Below are 20,281 nucleotides of genomic sequence, written 5' to 3' on the forward strand. Positions count from 1 at the left end.
GAGAGAGAGAGAGAGAGAGAGAGAGAGAGAGAGGAAGAGTGAGACTGACCTTAGTTTCTGCCCCCAGCACTAAAAGACTAACAAGCATGTATTCTATATGCTGTGCAAGTGTATGCGTGTGTGTGTATATGTATATATTATTCTTAAACAACAATGTTGTTGACAGTGCCTTCGAAGTTTCATCCAGCTAAGCCATTGTTGGACCGCCAGTCCAACGATGGCTTAACTGGCTAAAACTTCCAAGTCACTGTCAACAATATTTTTGTTTAAGAATAATAAATTTGTACTCTACAAAATTATAGAATAACCTTTTGGATTAATGTAAAAAATTGGTTTTATTTTATTGTTTTGCAAGATTCCTGATGTGAAATTGTGTGTTGGAACAGCTCTTATATTCAGGGATGGTCATATTTTTCACCAATTAACCACAAGCACTATATACTTGGTCTTCACTTCAGCTTAATTATTATCATTTTAGTCTTTCGTCACCCATCCTATGTCTCCTCCAGTTCTGTTTAGTCCATTCTGTCTTTCTGGGCAGAAGAACAAGAGGAGACATGGTGGGATGGAGAGTTACTGAAGAGGACACAAGATGCATGATGAAAGATTTCTGACAAAAGTGCATGTGGTTAATTAGTAAAAATATAACTATCCCCAAATATAACAATAAGTTTTTATTATAACTGAACATAAAAACAAACCTCCACTTAACTTGTTTCGCTGTCTGTTGCCCTTCTGTTTCCAATCCTTTAGGATTTTTCTCTTAGTGATACCCATACTTTCGTCTTCACCTAGCCCTAAAGCTACATTCTGTTTGTTTATTTTGTTTTTGTCTCCTGTCCATTTACTAATGGTCTCGTTTTGAATTACATTTATTCATTTTCATAAATCCATTTCTGTATTGCTTGTTTATCCATTTATTGTTTGTCTGTTTTCAGTCCCATATTCCCGGCAGTTCTTGCCAGAGCCACCAGAAAGAAGTAATATTATTGTTAAAGGCATGAAATTGTGTTTGACCCTCTGGTTGATAACAGATGAGGAGTTGGGGACCTTTTGTGTCTGTCTTCCATTTGTCTGTGGTATTTACTATATGTTTTTAAACTTGCCATTCTGTGTGTGTTTTTCATTTATGTATTTACTATACATTTTTTAACTTGTGTATGTGTGTGTGTGCCAAGTTCTGCAAAGGAAAGATACTAATGCCCCTCTTCACCAATATTTGAAATTTTTTTTCTTTCTTTCACCCCCATTTTATAAATGGGAAGACCTTAATATAACACTTCCTTCCATGCCATGGTGTCGGACAAGTTTATGTCTCACTACAGTCATTCAACCTGATAGAAATAGCAGCCAAGTCTCTTTGAGATCATCTCACACATATATTATCATCACATATTGTTTGCTTATTTTACAGGTGATCACAGTCAACTCATAACCAATGGTAGTCTCTAGACCAAATGATTGGCCCTGGTCATTGTTGGTGGGTACTAAATCCCTGGGTGAAATTTGATCTCAGAATACAAACAGCCCCAGATACAACAAAAAATTCCTGTCCTACACTCCAATAATTCAGCCAGTCCAAGGTCTTCTGACATAGTATTTTATTCACCGATGCCAATAAGTTGAAATGCAATGTTGACCTCAGCAGAATTAGAACTCAGAACGCTGGAAGAAATACTTTAATATCTTTGGCAATTTACCACCTTGATTGAAAAACCTTTACAAAAAAAAAAAAAAAAAAAAAAAAAAAAGGATGGCCATGGTTGGAATGCCTTTGAGCATAGGTCTGCTTGTTCATGGTCCACTTACAGTTTACACAACAACAACATAAATAATAATGACGTTAAACAGCAGGCATGCTAGAAATAGCAGGTAAAACTCCTTCAACCCACACATAAAGATTTAAAAAAGAGGAAGGACACAGAGCCATACTCATAGATATCCATAACTGCACACATATATACACATACAGATGTGTGTGCATGTGTTTATGTATATGGCAGTGTGGTAAGAAGTTTAATTCTCCAACTACATGGTTTTGAGTTCAGTCCCACTGCATAGCACCTTGAGCAAGCACCTTCTATTATAACCATGGGCCAACCAAAGCCTTGAGTGGATTTAGTAGAAGAAAACTGAGAAAAAACTGACATATGCCTGTGTGTGTATAATATCTATCTATCTATCTATCTATCTATCTATATATATATATATATATATATACATACACACACATGCAGCCATAATTCACATCACTAAAGGTTAAAAGTTTCTAGTACACATGTATATATAAATTAGTACGTGTACACATTTCAATGAATGTGTGTGTGCGTGTGTGTGTGAGAGAGAGAGAGGTGGGATAGGGAATGTGAGCATGTGTGTTACCATTTAAAAAAATTTTTGCTACATTTTATTATTATTAGTATTATTATTATATCTATTTTTGTGTTCTTGCATGGTGGGATGGTTTTAGGTGGTGTGCAACAAGTATTTTTTCAGCTGCATGTCCTTCCTTAACATTTCCCTACCTACTACCACCACCACCACCACCACAGAATACTGTTGAACATTTGATATAGTTATATAGGGATACTATTATTATTAGTGCATGAAGATTACTATATTTTTCTTTTTTTAATGGCTTAGTCAGAGGAAGCAAGGCAGTACTCGTGACTCTCTTTAGGGCCTCAAAGACTGGTGGGAGGATAGGAGGAAGTTGTCACTTCATATCACAGACTTTACACTGAATGCATGCAACAGAAAGCATCCCAGGGTCATGTGGAGGTATAGAGCATGATTTGGATCATGTTCATCACCTTTAAAACAAGGTGAGAAACATAACAACAGAAACAATCCCTCAGTTTGTAATTTAGACACAGGGTCAGTCCTGACTATTTTTCAGTGATAAGAAAAAAAATCCTTTTAGTCAGGAGGGAAGGTAATGTGGATGATCCTTTATGGGGCTTCTGAGACTGGTGAGAAGAATCAATGCTCAAACTGGAGAACTGGCTTAAATGTCTGCAACAGAGTGGACACCACTAAAAGAAAGCTACCAGTGATGCTAAGTTGTGGTGGTGTTAAAAAAAGGGGGTGAATTAAGTTATGGTGGGATTTGAACTCAGAATACAAAGAGATGGAACAAATACCACAAGGAATCTGGTCTCATGTTCTTACACTTGTGCCAATCTACCACCCTCAATTTATCCTGTCTTTTACTTGTTTCAATGATTGAATTGTGGACTTGCTGGAGCACCATTTTGAAAGGGTTTTAGCGGAACAGACAGACCCCTTAGTACTTATTTTATTAGTATCCTTTGTGGAACTACTATGTCATGGGGATGTAAACAAACCAATACTGGTTGTCAAGTGGTGAAGGGGAGGAACAGACACAGGTACAGAGAAACAAATACAATGATCTTCCATACAGCTTCTTATTTCTTTATTGCCCACAGGGGGCTAAACATAGAAGGGACAAACAAGGACAGATAAAGGGATTAAGTTGATTACACCAACCCCAGTGCGTAACTGGTACTTAATTTATCGACCCCCGAAAGGATGAAAGGCAAAGTCAACCTTGGCGGAATTTGAACTAAGAACGTAGCGGCAGACGAAATACCACTAAGCATTTTGCCTGGCTTGCTAACGTTTCTGCCAGCTCACCACCTTCTTCCATACAGCTTCTGTCAACCAAATTCACTCACAAGGCAATGGTCAACCAGAGGCTATAGTAGATGACCCTTGCCTAAGGTGCAGTGCAGTGGGATTGAACATGAAATTACATAGTTGCTAAGCAAGATTCTTAATCATACAGCCATGGTATTCTTTTTTAATTGACTCCCACAAAGATGAAAGGCAAAGTTGATCTCAGCAGGATTTGAACTCAGAGCACTGAGTGTCAGAACAAATACTGCAAAGTATTTTATCTGACATTCAAAGGCCTCCCTCTCAGGAACATCCCATCCTTTTCTTGGCCATCATGTATCTAGGAATACATTTATCCTACACATTTCTATTTTTCCAAGTTGAGTGAGTGTAATTTGAGGAAGATTTAGTTGCTATTTCAAGCAGAGAGAAAAACCTGATAAAAGCTTCTTCAGTTTGTGAACAGCAATAAAACTATATCTTTTATTTGTTTTAGTCATAGGACTACAGCCATGCTGGAGCACTGCCTTGAAGGGATTAATTAGACAAACAGCTCCCTAGTATTTATCCTATAAGTCTGTTTCACTGGATCGCTAATTTACAGGGATATAAATCAAGCCAAGTGAAATCGTAGATACTGGCACCTGTGCCACTGGCACATAAAAGCACCCATTACACTCTTGGAATGGTTGGCGTTAGGAAGGGCATCCAACCATGGAAACCATGCCAGACTAGAGTCTGATGCAGCCCTTCAGCTTGCCAGCCCTGGTCAAACTGTCCAACAGATACCAGCATAGACAACAAATGTTAAATGTTGATGATGATGATATAAACAAACCAACACCGGTTGTCAAGTAGTGGTGGGACACACATACAATGGGCTTCCACACAGTTTTTGTTTACACTTATTGAGACCAAATCGAGTCATGTGAATTGGATGTCCACTCCTTCGTCATAAACCGCAGCCAAGCCTGCATGCAAGTAATACAGATACTTCGAGGTAAGTACAGACATTGTCTGTAAGATCTTGAGTGGAAATGCTTATCAGGAAGAGACTCTCTCTCTCTCTCTCTCTCTCTCTCTCTCTCTCTCTCTCTCTCTCTCTCTCTCTCTCTCTCTCTCTCTCTCTCTCTCTCTCTCTCCATCATCATCGTCATCAGTTAACGTCCACTTTCCATGCTAACATGGGTTGGACGATTTGACTGAGGACTGGCGAACCGGATGGCTGCACCAGGCTCCAATCTGATCTGGCAGAGTTTCTACAACTGGATGCCCTTCCTAATGCCAACCACTCCGAAAGTGTAGTGGGTGCTTTTACATGCCACCAGCACGAGGGCCAGTCAGACGGTACTGGCAACAGCCACGCTCAAAATGGTGTTTTTTACATTCCACCTGCACAGGAGCCAGTCCAGAGGCAGTGGCAACAACCTTGCTTGAATGTTTTCTAATGTGTCAGTAAGGTGATGCTGGTAACGATTACACTCAAATGGTGCTATTTATGTGCTACTGGCATGGAAGCCAGACAGCTGCTCTGGCAATGATCATGCTCGGACGGTGCTGTTAGTGCTCCACTGGCACAGGTGCCAGTCATCAAATATGGTTCAATTATGATTCTGATTTCACTTGCCCCAACAGGTCTTCGCAAGCAGAGTTTAGTGTCCAAGTTGACCGAAACATCAAAGTCACGGTCACACCTCTTCTTATAAAAGTATACAAATGGAAAAAGTTTGGAATAATTCTTTAGCTTAATGTTAGACTGATCTTATTATAACTTGATATAAAAACAAACATTTACATAGATACCATCATCATCATCATTTAATGTCTGTTTTCCATGCTGGCATGGGTTAGACGGTATGACTGAAAACTGTTAAGCCAGGGAGTTGTACCAGATTCCAATCTGATTTGGTATGGTTTCTATGGCTGGATGCCTTTCCTAACACCCTTCCTACATATGCTTATATATATAAGCATTGGTATTGTTGCTGATGCCACATAAAAAGCACCCAGTCCACTTTATAAAGTGGAAGGGCATCCAGCTGTAGACACCAGGCTGAAACAGACTATGGAACCTGGTGTGGTCCGTGGTCTTGCCAGCTCCTGTCAACCCTTTCAACCCATGCCATCTGGAAAATAGACATTAAATGATGACGATGATGACAATGATGATTATATCTACACACACAAAAAATTATTTATTCATCTAGGAACTTCAGTTCGTTAGAAACTTCAGAAAAAAGTTAAAGATAAAAAGATTCAGAATAAAACAAAATATCTCAAACTATGCATTGTCTAGAGAGCAAAAATTTGACATAACAAATTACTTGCACATGTATTACATATGCTCATACAGTTATAAACATGTAGTGAAAATAGCAAGAGAGAGAGGTGGGGAGCAGGGGGAAGCCAATACACATGAGCCTTCCACCCTTTCCTGTTTATCTATATCCCAATTTACACATATATTACATGCAAACACACATACACACACACATAAATACTTATAAATATACAAAAATTGTACAGGCGCAGGAGTGGCTGTGTGGTAAGTAGCTTGCTTACCAACCACATGGTTCCAGGTTCATTCCCACTGCGTTGCACCTTGGGCAAGTGTCTTCTTCTATAGCCCTGGGCTGACCAAAGCCTTGTGAGTGGATTTGGTAGACGGAAACTGAAAGAAGCCCGCCGTATATATGTATGTGTGTATGTTTGCCCCCCCCCCCATCGCTTGACAACCAATGGTGATGTGCTTATGTCCCCCTAACTTGGCGGTTCGGCAAAAGAGACCGATAGAATAAGTACTAGGCTTACAAGGAATAAGTCCTGGGGTTGATTTGCTCGACTAAAGGCGGTGCTCCAGTCAAATGACTGAAACAAGTAAAAGAGTAAAAGAGGAAGCGCCAAGAATGTGGGATAGCTGATTACATTGAAACCTCTCCACCACTGCAACCCCACCGCATGTACTTGACAGGTACTTTATTTTATCGACCTTCCTAAAGGATGAAAGGCAAAGTTAACAGTGACCAGTTCTGGACTCAGAAGGTAAAGACCTGAACAAGTACCACCAAGGCACTTGGTCCTGTGCTCTAACAATTCTGTCAGTTCACCAATAATAATAATAACAATAATAATAATAATGATCCTTTCTACTTTAGGCACAAGGCCTGAAATTTTGGGGGAGGGCGAAAGTCAATTACATCAACCCCAGTTTTTCACTGGTACTTAATTTATTAATTATTCCCTATAAATATATTTATTTATATTAAGGGCATTACTATACATAAATGCCTCACACTAGGAGGGACTCTTAAAGTCAAAACTACCATAAAAAACACATTGACTTTAAGTGTCCCTCCTAGCAGGAGGCATTTATATATAGTAATGCCCTTAATATAAATATATACATATATACATACACACATACAATTGCAGGTGTCTCCTTCCTCTAGACATTCAAGAAGCCACATGGAAAGAAAACAAAAGAAAACAAGATTGAAACACTGCAACAGAAATCAAAGATGTGAACAAACAATGGTTTTTTGTAAAATCCATGATTGAGCAAGCCAGCCTAAATGATGTTAAGAGGTGACGTTAAATCGAGAAGGATTGTGTTAAAGACAAAAATAGAGCCATGATCACAGAAAGAAAGAGAAACAAAAGTTATTTTCCATTTGTCCGAGATTTGTGAAATGAAAACCATTAGATGCTGCCTGACCATTAAACAGGAACAATCAATAGAAATGGTATTGATAAATGGAAAGAACCAAAACACTCTCTCTCTCCCTCCCTCTCGCCCTCTCTCTTTCTTCCCCCCTCTCTCTCTGCCTTGTTTTCTCTTTCATTAACTGTGTCATTCTCTTTCTTTGTCTTGTTTTCTCTTCCATTAACTGTATCACTTTCTCTCTCTCTCTTTCTGTGTAATACTCTTTCTCCCTCTCTCTCTGACTCATACTCTTTCTTTCTCTCACTCTCTGTCTTGCTTGCTCTCTCTTTTCTCTCTCACTCTCTTTCTTTCATTCTCTTTGTGTGTCTTGCTTTTTTTCCTCTCTCTCTCCTGCTCTTCCTTTACACCTACATGACCCTCTCAACAGAAACCACCAAAATACTTCACTTGGATTCACAACTTGAAACAGAATACTTAATAGTCACGATGGCTGGTCGGTCGATCAGTTAAAGTGATTTCTATTTAGTGTGTGGGAGCACACACATACATGTACACACACAGACACATACACACACACACACACATATGGTGTTGGTGCTTACAGTGGAGGTGGTACACAGAAGAGAAAGACTAAGGAAGACACGGGGTTGTAAGGTGAGAAGAAGTCAGATTTAAGGATAATGTACTCCCACAGACAGGAAGAGATATTGTTAATGCAAACCTATTCAGGTGTAGGAGTGGTGGTGTAATAAGAAGTTTGCTTCCCAACCACATGATTCCAGGTTCAGTCCTACTGCATGGCACCTTGGGCAAGTGTCTTCTACTATAGCCTCAGGTCAACCAAAGCCTTGTGAGTGGATTTGGTAGATGGAAACTGAAAGAAGCCTGTTGTAGATATGTATATGTGTGTGTGTTTCTTTATGACAGTGTTTTGTTCCCATTACTACTTGACAACAGTGTTTGTGAGTTTGTATTGCTGTAACTTAGTACTTCAGCAAAAGAGACTGATAGAATAAGTTGTTGTTATTGGCACTCCATCGCTTACGACGTCGAGGGTTCCAGTTGATCCAATCAACGGAACAGCTTGCTCGTGAAATTAACGTGTAAGTAGCTGAGCACTCCGCAGACATGTGTACCCTTAATGTAGTTCTCGGGGATATTCAGCGTGACACAGTGTGACAAGGCCGACCCTTTGAATTACAAGCACAACAGGAAGTAAGAGTGAGAGAAAGTTGTGGTGGAAGAGTACAGCAGGGTTCACCACCATCCCCTGCCAGAGCCTTGTGGAGCTTTAGGTGTTTTCACTCAATGAACACTCATAACGCCCGGTCTGGGAATCGAAACCGCGAGTCCGCTGCCCTAACCACTGGGCCATTGTGCCTCCACTATAGAATAAGTACCAAGCTTTAAAAAGATCCTCAAGGCGGTGCCCCAGCATGGCTGCAAGTAGAAGAGAACCCACACAAACCAAAAGATCTTCATTGGAAGTGGAAACTCATCAAGAATTACTCCCACCCCCTGTACATTAATTAACTTTAAACTGCCCCCCCCCCCGTCCCTACAGTCCAGATTTTGCTCTCTGTGATTTTTGGTTGTTCCCCAAAGTGAAGGAGAATCTCAGGAATAGTCATCTTGATGACGAAGATGGCTGTGACTAGTGTCTTGCATACCTTTTACTTTGGAGGAATCCCATGGGGCCTTCAGGAAGTGGCTGCAGTGATACAACAAATGCATCAGAGTTAGAGGATCCTACTTCAAAGGAGATGAGAATTTTCTTACTTCTTTGAAATTTAAGAAATATCTCTCCTGAAAATGTCTCAAAACTCCTGGAATATACCACGTGTTTGTTTGTTTGTGTGTGATTTTTTTTTTTCTAATGTGGGAACCACTACAAGGTCACTGGAGGTGCTAGAAATAGCAGCCAGATCTTCAGCCCAAATTCTAACAAAAACTAAGAAAAAGATGTTGGATAACACACTTGTAATTTCCTAGCACAGAAGACATGATGGCCTTGGCTGGAAAGCCTTTGGACATATGTCTGCTTGATCAGGACTGATCTGAGGCTAAACAAATAAACAAAACCTTAACTATGTTTTTTCAATGTTTATTGACTGTTGTCAGAGCAGTCCACTAATCTTCTTCCATTTTAATGATAATATCTCATAATTATATACTAGACAACAAGGAAAAGTACACACACACATACATTCACACCTCCTTGTGTAACAGGTAGCCACTGCCTTCTATAATTACTGTTTATATCCGAAGCATAAAAACCTATAATTATGAGTGGTTGCGGATGGTGGTAGAGGTGAGAAAATGATTAGCAGGCAGGTAGTGTCTATATCTACCTGGTCACCTGTATTTTATTTTACCGTTAAACCGTGCCAACTAATTTCTGTGTTGTGCTTCAGTAGTCACCAGCCATCGATGGTAACAGGTGATACTGTACTGTACGTGTGTGTGCGTATCACAGTTGTGGCAGAGGAGCAAGACTGTAGCAGTTACCTTTAATCTTTTATTTTTTTCAGTCATTAGACTGTGGCCATGCTGGGGCACTACCTTGAATGGTTTTAGTCAATGGTTTCTGTTTTCTATAAATTTTATATATATATATATAGTCCAACCCACACTAGCATGGAAAGCGGATGTTAAACAATATATACAGACACACACATATATATATATATATAAAAATACATATATACATAAATCAATACATATATATATACATACATAGACATATACATACATAGATATATACATACATAGATATATACATACATACATAGATGTATACAGACATGGATATATACATACATACATACATACAGATATCTAGATGTCTAGTTTTGCATATTTCTGTATGCTTCATCAGTGAGAGCCGCCTGATTGGCTGGTGTTGGCAAATTCCACCAGTGTCACCATAGATTATTTCTATGGCAAATACATATATATTGACTAGCAGAATTAGCTGACACCAGCTGATTGGGCGACTCTCACTGACGAAGCATATGGAAATATGTGAAACTAGACGTCTAGTCATGATTTGGTCATGAGGTGGTTTCTTCCTCTCTCAGTGTATGTGTATACATTTGTGCTCTTCTTACAGTACAAGGAGTATTTTACTCCTATTTCTAGCAATGCAGGTGTCTCAGCACCTTTAGTGACAACTGAATTTTTCCTTTATAGTATTAAATTGCTCCCTGCTGTTTATATTAATTTTTTGTATAGATAGATAGATAGATATAGACATACATAGATATATATATACATACATATATAGATATATACATATATGAACACACACACACACACAAACCTATATATACACATCATCATTATCATTTAAATATATACATATATGAACACACACACACACAAACCTATATATACACATCATCATCATCATTTAACATCCATTTTCCATGGGTTGGACAGTTTGGTAGGAGTTGGCCAGCTGAAGATCCTGGGCTCCATGTATGTTTTAACATGGTTTCTGCAGCTCGATGCGATGTTCTTCCTAACACCAACCATTTTACAGAATGTACTGGGAGCTTTTATATGGCACCAGCATGGATGTTTTTTTACATGGCACCAGCACCCACATGCCTACAGACTTAGGATCATTCAACTGAAATGGGATGCAGGGCACATGTCTGTGTGCAAGGACAACCACAACTTCACTTAGCTGGATGCATCTTCTCAAGTACAACAAACCACCAGAAATCTCAGTCCCTCGTCATTCCTTCCATGAGGCCCAACGCATATACACATACACACACATGATGGGCTTCTTTCAGTTTCTGTCTACCAAATCCACTCACAAGGCTTTGGTCGGTCCGAGGCTATAGTAGAAGACACTTGCCCAAGGTGCCACGCAGTGGGACTGAACTCAGAACCATGTGGTTGTGAAGCAAATTTCTTATCTTACAGTCACACTTGCACCCACTGCAATTTATTATAAATCACAACATGTGAACACCTAGTGTGCATTGCTACATGGTTACCAATGAGCCAAGTCCTGGTTCGCTACATTTATTAAAGGTAACTGTAATATGGAAGAATCAATCTCAATGTATTCAAATGCAGTTGAGATGTTAGCTGCTACCACTGCAACCTCCATTATCATCATCTAATGTCCATTTTCCATGCTGGCATGGGTTGTACAGTTCGACAGGAGCTGGCAAGCCAGAGAGCTGTACTAGGCTCCAAAAATGAAAATTGTGGAAAGGAAAAAAAATGTAATAAATGAATGGAAATTAACCGGTGAGTATGTTAGATACTAAGGCAGTATGACTGTCCCCAGACAAAACAAAAAATTTGTTTCAATACATGAATTCACATAAAGAATCTTGCAAACTATTGTATTATAAAAGAAGATAAGCCTTAGATTGACATACCTCTGAGCTAAGGTATTTATCAAACACCATCTGGGCAATGCAAGGCCGTTTTTCATCGGGACTGATTTCATATTCTTCCTGCAATGAGAAAAAGATAAACATAGAATTGAATGGCAACAATGAATGGTATTAAAGATACAGAGTCAGGGTAACAACTAGCTTTTTGGTGAAAAAGATTGGGAGAAAAGGTAATTTTTTTGTAATTCTTTTACTTGTTTCAGTCATTTGATTGCAGCCATGCTGGAGCACTGCCTTGAGGGGTTTTAGTTGAACAAATTGACCCCAGGACTTATTTTTTAAACATATTCTATCAGTCTTTTTTGCTGAACTGCCAAGTTACAGGGATGCAAATACACCAACACTGGTTGTCACATGGTGATGATGGACAAACACACACACACAAACATACAGTTTCCGTCTACCAAATTTACTCAAGTCTTTGGTTGGCCCGAGACTAGAGTAGAAGACACTTGCCTAATGTGCCACACAGTGAGACTGAACCTGGAACCATGTGGTTGAGAAGCAAGGTTCTTACCACGCAGCCATGCCTGCACCTGTAAGTTTTTTTGTTTTTTTTTTGTGGACCAACCAGTAGAGTAATTGTTGTATGTTCCTATAATTGATACAGACTTGATACAAACTCTTAGCTACATCTACAAAGGACAACAGTTAACTACAAATTCAATAAATGAATAAGAGCCAACCAACAAATTCTAGAAACAATGATATCGATCACCAAAATCTACAGATCAAAGATATTGATTGACCACAAAGATCTACAAATAATGTATTGATTGATCATCAATATCTACAAATAATGATACTGAATACTAAGATGTACAAATAATGATATTGAACTCTAGGATCTATAAATAATGATACTGAACACCAAGTTCTACAATTAATGATATTGAACACCAAGATCAATAGTGGTAACAACCAGCAAACATTAAATTCAATAAAACTGGTTCACACAGTCTACAAACAATGATTATGTCAACAAGCAAGCTTCTACGCAGTCATTTGACCTGCTAAAAATAGCAGTTAAATCTATCCTAATCACATCCTAACCATCTTACAAAAAGGAAGGAAATGTTGGACAACATAGCAGTCTTAGATATACAGAGAGATGGGATGATTCGTCAAAGAAATTTTGCTATTATTTCTAGCATTTGAAGAAGCTTGTTCATTAAAACATTGTTTAGTTTGATTTGGTTTGGTTTGGTTTGATTTTTTTGGTTTGATTAGCAGTATGGTGATGACAATTCCATTGTTGTTGTTGTTGTTTGATGTCCGCAGGGAATGCATTTTAACTTTTAATCAAGACTTGCACAAGGGAAGAAGATCTCCTCTACATCACCATCACCACCACCACCATTGCTGCCCCCACTGTTGCCACAACGACAACAACGACGACGACCACCACCACCACATTGTCAGTTTATCTAAGGCTGAAAAGATATGAAAACACCTCCTAAACATTGTTGTCACTGCCATCATCCTCACCACCACTATCATCATTATCATCATTTTCATCACCATTACCTTCATCATAGACATCATCATCATCACCATTATTATTATTATCATCATTCTCATCGCTATTATCATCATCATCACCTTCATCTTGGTTGTCATCATCGTCATCATCACACTGAACAAATGGACAAACATACACAAACAAACAAAACATTACTTTGTATCATGTGTCATGCCTCAGAATAGACAGAAATAATCTGGACAAACGGAAGAAAACCACACAAAGCAGCACTGATGTACTTGACAATTCCTCAAAGACTATTCTATCAAATAAAAAATTAAAAATATAAATAGATAAAAAAAAACAGAATGACATCTTCTGCTCCATTCTTATGTTTCATTATTGTCGCAGAAGATTGGTTTTTTAAAATAATTTTGAAGGAAGATTCAAACAACAGCCTACACACAGAAATGGTTCTTCAAAACAAACATTGGAAAATAATGATGATAATTAAATATGCAATGATATAATGGTAATATAAATCCAATTATAAAATTTATTGTTCTATCTCCCATGAAAATACAAGATATTGCTCTTGGTCAACAAAGGGCTGAATAGCAGTTGACAAACCATCGTAGCTAATAAATTTACAAACACACACACACCCACACACATCTTCTCCATCTTCATCGTTCTGACATTCACTTTTCATTGCTTGCATGGATCAGACAGAATTTGTTGAGGCAGATTTTTTTGTATGGCTGGATGCTCTTCCTGTCACAAACCCTCACATGTTTCCAAGTATGCTAATATTTCTCCATGGCTGGACTGCTTGCATGATGGTGACATTAGTGTCCATCCGTCACATACCATCAAGACAAAGGCACAGCAACAAACCACACATACACACACACATGCGCATACACACACACACCTGAGGGGCTAGTTTCAGCTTCTATCTCTCAAATCCACTCTCAAAGCTTTGCTCTAGGCCACAGCTTTAATAGTAGACACTTGCCCAAGACATGAAGGTGTATGGCTAAGTGGTTAGAGCATCAAACTCACAATCATGAGGCAGTGAGTTCGATTCCCAGACCGGGCTCTGTGTTGTGTTCTTGAGCAAGACACTTTATTTCATGTTGCTCTACTTCACTCAGCTGTAGAAATGAGTTGTGAGGTTACTGGTGCCAAGTTGTGTTGGCCTTTGCTTTCTCTTGGATAACATCAGTGGCATGGAGAGGGGCGGCTGGTATGCATGGGTGACTGCTGGTCTTCCATAAACAACCTTGCCTGGACTTGTGCCTGGGAGGGGAACTTTCTAGGTACAATCCCATGGTCAGTCATGACCAAAGGGGGTCTTTACCATGCCCAAGGTACTGAACCTGAAACCATGCAGCTGGGGAACCAAACATCTTAACCACACAGTCATGCCTGCACACACACACACACACAGACAAGTTGTATAGGAGAACAAATATCAATGAGGAGTGACTAAGTTGTGTGACTTTAGCTATGGTCCATTAACTTCTTAAACTTCAATTGGCAAACCTTTATAGAGAGGTACCACTTTATTTAACACCTGAGTAATTAAATATTGGGGAAGGTACTGCTCTCTCTCTCATATCAATGTGTAGATTCACCTACATATAGCTTGTGGATGGCATTTGTTCATAATTTTTAACTGTTAATTTTATACATTTTTTTTTAGTTATGTTCTCGGTCTTTTTTTCCTTAAAAACAAATAACTATTTTTGCTTTATTTTTTTGGTAGAATGATTGATTACAGAAAATTTTGAACCTCCCCAATTTGTGGAAGAGGCATGGAGTCCTCCTTGAAATCTGCACTGGAAGGACAAACAAGATTTCAGTCTTCCTCGACATCAGCAGAAGGATGGTGGAAAAGGTCAGAAAGGAGCTTGGAGATTCAGGATTCAACTATGAGGTGACAGCAGAGAGAAAAACCCATGATTGATGATCAGACACCATCTGAATACTGGAATTTGTTGCTGAAATCCAGGAAATCATCAATGATGATCCCAACAAGCTGATGTGTGTCATTGTAAGGGAGAAAGATGCCAGTGAAAAGCTCATCAGACTGATGGTGCATGAGGACATTCACTACTTTTCATACAAAAGGAGGAAGGGATGCAGGAAAAGCAACACTAGGACACCAAGAAGTGATCAACAAGTTGAAACACCTGCTGTGGTTCTCCGACGAGGACAATTTCTGCCAAGACCAGAAGATCAACTCCCAGAACAACAGGTGGCTCACCGTTTTACCCAAAGATGTATCTGGAGTCATGCAGATAAAGTTTCCAGCGGCAATCATTGATCTTCGGTGTTATCCATAGTGAAAGTGATGTCATGGCACCCCCCTTCTTCCCTGAGAGCCTCAGGCTGAACACTGACAGCCACGCCCATGCTGTCAGTGAGGTTGTGAATCTCTGGAGTGACTGGGTAGCTGCAGAGAGTCCATACTGTGTGACAGCCAAACTCTGTGCCCTGCCACACTGGATGGAAGACCCAGGCCTGGCTACTGGAGAATTTTTTGATCTCACAGCACCTGACATTTGGACCCCCTCCAACTTGTCTGATTGCAATTCCCTCTACTTATTTGTGTGGAGTATGGTGGAACAAGAGGCTTACAAACCTAGCTGCAACACGAAGGCGGGGCTGAGGGCTAGGATTGCCAGGGGCTCAGTGGGGTAGGGGGATCTAAAAAAATGAGAGATAATGACAGAAGCCTGTGACTGGTTCCAAGGTTGCCTGGAGGCTGTCATTGAGGTCAAAGGTGAGTCCACTGAGTGAGATTGACAGAACATGTCATGAAGACAAACTGACCCAAATTTGACAAATATACCTCAAAAAATAAAAATAGTTTTTATTTTTGCCTGAGAAATCGTTATACCGTCCGCACCCTGTAGACAATATTTACAATGCAGACAGTTCTTTTACTCTCTCTCTCTCTTTCTTTCTCACTCTCTGTATATATATATATATATATATATATATATACACATACACAACATTCAGAACAAGAAAAATCAAATTATTGTGCATGTATAAGAGGGTTTAATGTGAGTGTGTGTGTGTGTGTGTAGATAGTCAAAAAGCGATAAAGAGATTAAGAGGAAGAGAGAGGAAAATGAGTGGGAGAGAGAGAGATAGAGTGATGGACAGAAAGATGGACAGAGTGAGATGGAGAGAGAGAGAAAGAGAGCTTTAGCAGCAAAAATCTTCATAGTTGACTGCTCACTATTACAGAGGCCTTTCAAGTGTAAATAAACACACATGCTTCAATAATTCATATGTAAATATAAAATTTGCAGAATCAGTTGAAAATATACTTAAGAAATAATAATAATAATAATAATAATAATAATGAGAAGAAGAAGATGCAAACAACAACAACAATAAAAAGAAAAGATTAATAAGGAAAAAATATTCAAAGATGCGTATCTAAATTTGAGTGTGTGTATGTGTCAATGAGTGAGTGTGCCTCAGTGTAAGTGTGTGTGTGTTATGTGTGAATGTATAGTGAAATGTGTGTGTGTGTGTGTGTGTGAATGTGTAGTGAATTGTGTGTGTGAATGTATAGTGAAATGTGTGTGTGGTGTGTGTGAATGTGTAGTGAATTATGTGTGCGAATGTATAGTGAAATGTGTGTGCACGTGTGGTGCAAGTGCATGTGTGTGAGAGTGCAATTTAATGTATATCTGTATGTGTGAACAAGAAAGTGGAGATTCTAAGAGACCAAAATACAGAAATGAAAGAAAAGATGGGGAGAGAAAATGCTGAGAGATGATTTGAGGAGACAAGGGTGGTAAATTGCTTACAAGCTCTGACAAATGTTTCCAATTTGCTGTTTACCTTTTACTTGCTCCAGTCACATGACTGCAGCTACGGTGGGGCACGACTTTGAAGGATTTTACTCAGATAGATTGACCTAAATATCTTTTTTTTTTTTAATTATTCAAGTTTGGCACTTATGCTGTCACTGTCTTTGGCCAAACCACTAAGTTACAGGGATGTAAATAAACCAACTCCAGTAGTTAAATGGTAGAGGAGACAAACAAACACACACACACACAAACATATATATATAGGTGCAGGAGTGGCCGTGTAGTAAGTTGCTTGCTTATCAACCACATGGTTCGGGGTTCAGTCCCACTGCATGGCACCTTGGGCAAGTGTCTTCTACTATAGCCTCGGCCTGCCCAAAGCCTTGTGAGTGGATTTGGTAGATAGAAACTGAAAGAAGCTTGTTGTGTGTGTGTATTTATATAAATGTATATGTGTGTGTGTCTGTGTTTGTGCCTCCAACATCGTTTGACAACTTATGTTGGTGTGTTTACGTCCCTGTAACTTAGCGGTTCAGCAAAAGAGTCTGAAAGAATAAGTACCAGGCTTACAAAGAATAAGTCCTGGGCTGATTTGCTCGACTAAAGGTGGTGCTCCAGCATGACTACAGTCAAATGACTAAAACGAGAATAAAAGAATATACAATGGGCTTCCACACAGTTTCCATTGATCAAATTCATCCACAAAGCATTGGTCTACCCAATACCACAGTAGAAGACACTTGATAGTAAAGCGTGCTTCTTAACCACACAGCCATGCCTGCACCTAGGACAGCCGAGGGGTTTTATCTGATTTCCTTTCTTATGTCTTTTATTATTTTTTATGAGAATAAGATTGTTAGCATCCATGACCCATTTTCAGGGCCTTCAAAACTGGGAGGGAAAGAAGGGAGCCAGATATCCATAACCAGATATGTGAAATGAATGCCTATAAAAGGAGTGGACTCTACTACAAACACTTAAGGGCCAAGTCGTTGAGTTACACAGGGTAACAGTATTATTATTATCATTATTATTATTATTATTATTATTATCATTATTATTATTATTATTATTATCATTATTATTATTATTATTATTATTATCATTATTATTATTATTATTATTATCATTATTATTATGAAGGTGGCAAGCTGGCAAAATTGTTAGCATGGTTGATGAAGTGCTTAGTGGTATTTCACTCATCACTACGTTCTGAGTTCATATTCCACTGAGGACTTTGCTTTTCATCTGTTTGGGGTTGAAAAATTAAGTATCAGTGAAACACTTTTTTTAATTATTCAAGTTTGGCACTTATGCTGCCAGTGTCTTTGGCCAAACCACTAAGTTACAGGGATGTAAACAAACCAACTCCAGTAGTTAAATGTGAGTGCATGTGTGTGTTTGTGTCTCCTTGTCTTGACATTGCAAGGTTGTTGTAAATAAATGCCATTCATTTCCAATCATCTCCAAAAGCATGCTAGACCATGGGGAAAATATTAACTTGCTTGGTAACAGGTAACAGTAGGCAACAGGAAGTGTAGATAGGTAGGTAGGTAGGCAGATAGGTAAGTACATAGATAGATGCATACATCTATCTGTCTATCTGTCTATATGTATGTATGTATGTATGTATGTATCTATCTATGTGTATATGACTTTGAGATTGCGTTGTTTGTCTGTTACCAGTGCTTGGTAACTAGAGTTGGTGTGTTTACATTCTTACATTTCTTAGTAATTTGGAAAATGAGACCAACAGAACAGAATAAGTACCAAGTTTTAAAAGAAGAGGAAAAAAATGTACTTGAGTCAATTTGTTTGACTAAACCCTTCTTCAAGGTGATGCTCCAGCATGGCCATAAGAACAATAACTTCAAGGAAGTGGAAATAATTAGTTAATTTTACCTCAATGTATTACTGGTTCTTATTTTATTGTTACTTGAAGGGTATGTGGGGAAAGACGAAAAGAATAAAGTCAAGGCAGCAAAAAAGCAAAAAAAAAAAGAAACCAAACAAACAACTCCCACCTCCCACTGACATCAAAACAATTCACATCAATGATTTAAACAGAAATAAATGTTTATCAAGCCTGTCTGCTATCTACAAAATCCAGAATTGCAAACAGGAATCCGTGAATGAGTGAGAAAAAGAGTGGGGAGGGGGGTCTGAAAACAGAGGAAAGGAAATAATTATGACCAATCCCATGCGATGGTTAGATGGTTAATAACAGAGAAACAATAAGATTTAGTTGACAGAATAATCTGTAACCATCCTAAGGCACGTTGAAACAATGACTTCATTGAAAACAATGTTATTTATCTGCTTTGAGTACAAAAATATAGTATCTAGGAAAGGATGTTAAAGAGCAGGGAAGATTCTACTAAATATTAATATTAATTCTCTTGCCTGTGTGGTAAGAAGCTTGCTTCCAAACCATGTGGTTCTGCATTCAGTCCCACTACATAGTACCTTGGACAAGTGTCTTCTATTATAGCCTCGGGCTTGTGAATGGAATTGGTAGACAGAAACTGAAAGAAGCCTATCGTATATACAGGGTGGCCCAAAAGTAGCTTTACAGTTATTCAATTATCTCTTTTGTATTCATATATTAATAGTTTAGATCTTAATTATAAAAAAAAAAATGAAACCATTATTCAGCAAGATGGAGCCCTCCACATTATGTGTTGACAGTAAGAGCCCACCTTAACCAAGCCTTTCCACAGCGTTGGTTTGGAAGACGGGGCAGCATCAAATGGCTACTATGTTCACCTGACCTGAGACCAATGGATTTCTTTTTTTGGGGTGTTGTAAAGAACAAGATTCATGAGAAGAATCCCAAAACCGTAAATGAATTAAAAGATTACATTTCTGACGGATTCACTGAAATTGATGGAGATCGGAATTTGTGCCACACTGTGTATCAGAGTGTTCTGAAGAGGTTTCAAGAGTGTTGCAACGTTGAAGGAGGACATTTTGAGCATCTGAGAGATTAAACATTGTCTGTTTAAGATGTGCATAAAACAATATGATTGTAAGATAGAAATTTAAATGTAATAAAATGTTTTAAAAAAAATTTTAAGTGCCTACATGATAACTGTAAACCTACTTTTGGGCCACCCTGTACTGCTCTGTATATATGCATATGTATATATGCACATGTATATATGCATATATATATTCATATAAATACATGTATAAATATATATATATTCATATAAATACATGTATATATATATATATATATATATATATATAT

General features: G+C 38.5%; 1 protein-coding gene across 1 annotated transcript in view; it reads right to left on the minus strand.

Moving 5' to 3' along the window:
- The window catches only part of LOC106876126 (G protein-coupled receptor kinase 5), a 383,600-nt gene that overhangs the window by 93,372 nt on the left and 269,947 nt on the right, over positions 1–20,281 (minus strand). The window contains exon 4 of the mRNA XM_052969852.1: positions 11,707–11,784. Coding sequence (XP_052825812.1) covers positions 11,707–11,784 — 78 coding nt within the window. The remainder of the gene's footprint in view (positions 1–11,706; positions 11,785–20,281) is intronic.

This window comes from Octopus bimaculoides, chromosome 8 (assembly GCF_001194135.2).
Source record: "Octopus bimaculoides isolate UCB-OBI-ISO-001 chromosome 8, ASM119413v2, whole genome shotgun sequence".
NCBI lineage: Eukaryota > Metazoa > Mollusca > Cephalopoda > Octopoda > Octopodidae > Octopus > Octopus bimaculoides.